This window comes from Cynoglossus semilaevis, unplaced genomic scaffold, assembly GCF_000523025.1.
Source record: "Cynoglossus semilaevis isolate Cse_v1.0 unplaced genomic scaffold, Cse_v1.0 scaffold1201, whole genome shotgun sequence".
Taxonomy (NCBI): domain Eukaryota; kingdom Metazoa; phylum Chordata; class Actinopteri; order Pleuronectiformes; family Cynoglossidae; genus Cynoglossus; species Cynoglossus semilaevis.
This window is the reverse complement of record NW_007585201.1, coordinates 1-3,235: the sequence shown is the minus strand read 5'-3', so window position 1 is coordinate 3,235 and position 3,235 is coordinate 1. Positions and strand designations below refer to the sequence as shown.

Below are 3,235 nucleotides of genomic sequence, written 5' to 3'. Positions count from 1 at the left end.
GTCAAAGGTCTGCCATGGTCATGCTCTGCTGAAGACGTCATGCAGTTCTTCTCTGGTAAGAATTATGTGAAAATACAGGTTAAGGTTCAATAGTAGTACCATTTTTTTTCTGTGGTCCCATACTTTTTTCAAAATTGTTCCATTTCTTAATTCTCTTTTGCTGTTGCAGACTGTAGGATCAGTGATGGGTTGAATGGGATACACCTGACTCTGGACAGATGGGGAAGGCTGTCGGGTCGAGGCTTCATCGAGATGGAGAATGAGGAAGACGTCAGCAGAGCTTTAGAGAAACACAGACAGTACATCAGTGAAAGATATGTAGAAGGTTTGTCTCTTTGAGGGACGCGTACATTTGTGACTTGTCCAAAAGGATTAACTGAACGTTTCAAGGTATTTGTATGAAATCACATGTTGTGTGTGTCTGCAGTGTATGAAGTGACAAACAGTGATGCTGAAGAAACCCTTAAAGCCTGCAGCTGACAGCATTGTGGTGCGGCTCCGATGGATGTGTTGTGGGGGGAACGCATGGTTGTGGAGTTATTTCAATTTGAAATATTTTTTGAAATTGTTCCCACAGTAGGTAAAATTACAGAGCCCCTAAAGGGACATGGAAATAAAAAAGAGAGAAACGTATCTCGTGCTCATGAGATACTTTCTCGTGCGCACGAGAAAGTATATCTAAGACATTTTGCCACACATACATACAGAGTAATACATTAAAATAACAAACAATCATGTACAGTACGTACGGTTGGGAAATCTAAGATACCGGCATGCCATGCGTGACATATGTACTGTATATATGGTGAGCATTTAATTAATGTAGGGTACCTCAGTTAGACACTGGAGGGCACTGTTGTTGTTGTTCTACTGTGGATAACAGTGTAGGGAGGTTCGTGAAGGGTAAATACGTATATACATAAATCATCCTCATCGTTCATCCTCCTCATCCTTCGGAGTACGCACACTAATAACAATCGCATTAAGCCCAATATTTGTAAAATCTCACCATGACTCAAGCCAAGCAGCACATTGTAAATTTAATCGAAATCGTGAAAGGGAGCCATAGTCTTGGCTCGCAGGTGGACTTTCACCATTTTATTAATTTAAATTTTATTTATAGAGCGCATTTCATGCACAAAGCAAACTCAATGAGCTTTACAGACATCACGTAATTACGTGAAAGTTATCACGAAATACACTGGTCCCTCTCCTATCGCAGTCGTTGCGATAGGAGGGCACAACAACAGTGCCTTCCTGTGTCGAACTGAGGTATCCTACATTAATTAAATGCTCACCATATATACAGTACATATGTCACGCATGACATGCCGGTATCTTAGATATACTTTCTTGTGAGCACAAGAAAGTATCTCGTGAGCACGAGATACGTCCCCCCCCCCCCCCATGTCCCTTTAGGGGCTCCGTATAAAATCACTGATTGATAGTTTTATTTTCTTCCTTTAGTTTTGTTTTAAAAAAGTGATCATAAACCAAGAGCAAAAAGTGTGTGAATCTGCTTTCATTGTCAGGTTTGAATATAGTGGAGAATGGAATCACCTTCATCAGACCGCAGAGGGAGGCCTACAGAGACCTATGTGCAGTTTCCCTTCAAGAGAGGGGCAGATGAAGCTCTCCAGAGAGATAAAGACTTTATAGGGAACAGGTAAGAAGCATCTCTTAGATTCTGCAGTTATTCAGTTTTGTAAAGCGCCAACATGCAAATCTCAACATTTAAAGTACATTTTAACCACAATTTTTCCACCATATACTGTCCTGTGGGGAATATTTGCAGGTACATTGAAGTGCTTACCAGTGCAAGTGATGAGATTCACTCAAGCTGGAAGAGTAGGAAGAATTCAGCATCTGCACAGAAGAGTTCACAGTTGGCCAGCAGAACTCCCTCTGTCCCAAAACACAACACTGAAACTGGTGAGAAATGGATAACCCATTACAGACAAGAGACCACTCAAGACTATTGTTATTAAAACATAGCATCATATACTGTAATTCTCACATACAATAATTTTCAAAGTATTGTTTCTGCCCTTTTCTGTGTATTTTACTAAAATAACTAGCATGTAGCATCAAACATTTTGAAAAAGTTTTTTAAAAAATGAATTAAGTAGAAAAATAATTCTGGTAAAAAACTGATTGAATACCCATTTGTTTGCTCCATCAGGATCTCTACAGATCTCACCTGCAATGCTTCATTGTTTCCATATGAGAGGTCTCCCTTTTAAGACATCTGCAGAAGACATTGTGAAGGTAAAAATACTTGATGTTGTCAAATAAAATATGTCTGTATTGTTAATTCATATATAAAGGACATTGAAAAACAACAAACTTTCCTGGCTTAAATACGAAATTAACTGTTAGCAATTATACCATTCTGATATTTCTGCCAATGTTGAGAGAAAAACAACAGGTTTTTACCTGATGTAAGCGGTGCATTTGCTGCTCTGTGCTTGCACTGGAATTTTGTAACAAAAAAAAAAGTCTTTATTTTGTTTTCCCCTGCAGTTTTTCTCCCCTCTACCTGTATCCAGCATCCTGATTGAATATGATGCTAATGGGAGGCTGAATGGAGAGGCTGATGTTCACTTTAGCTGCCACCAGGATGCTGTGGCTGCCATGTCCAGAGATAAACACTACATAGGTAGGCCTCTCAAAGAGTATCTGAAAAAACCTGATTTTACAAACACTTCAAATCACAATTAATTTTTGCAAATTCAAACAAATTCCGTATCATTGTCAATGGTATTGATAATATATTATTAACCACTGAGACTAATAATGTTTGACTTTGTTTTTCAGGAGAAAGATTCATTGAGTTGTTTTTATACTCCACACGACACTGTAGAAGGTAAAACATCATACAACAACGATGACTTTGGTTATCGCTTCAAAGTGAAATAACATTCGGTATGTTGAGTTTTCATTTCACTAAGTGTTATTTAAGACGTCCTTCTTCGTCCTCGGTGAAAAAAAAAACTACACAACACAGGACCGTTGTATATTTTTACTGTATGATCTGATTGTCAAACAATAAATATAGAATCTGTTGTCATTTAACAACAGGTCAATCAATTACAGTTTTCGGTAAATGTGTCTGTGGTAGGCAGTGCATTAAACAACAGGTCTTTGCAGGTAAATTGTGTATTTATGTAATGTAACACGCAGTTTTATTGACTGTAACGAATACTGCGTATTCAAGGAACATACAACGCAAAGT

At 38.2% G+C, this 3,235-nt stretch overlaps 1 protein-coding gene across 1 annotated transcript in view; it reads left to right on the top strand.

Annotated features, from left to right (window-relative positions):
* LOC103398955 (G-rich sequence factor 1-like) overlaps window positions 1–2,659 on the top strand; it is a gene marked incomplete at its 3' end in the record, with an annotated part of 13,698 nt that extends 11,039 nt beyond the window's left edge. The window contains exons 8-11 of the mRNA XM_025053913.1: window positions 1,627–1,666; window positions 1,796–1,932; window positions 2,183–2,268; window positions 2,524–2,659. Coding sequence (XP_024909681.1) covers window positions 1,627–1,666; window positions 1,796–1,932; window positions 2,183–2,268; window positions 2,524–2,659 — 399 coding nt within the window. The remainder of the gene's footprint in view (window positions 1–1,626; window positions 1,667–1,795; window positions 1,933–2,182; window positions 2,269–2,523) is intronic.
* Between the last annotated feature and the right edge of the window lie 576 nt (window positions 2,660–3,235).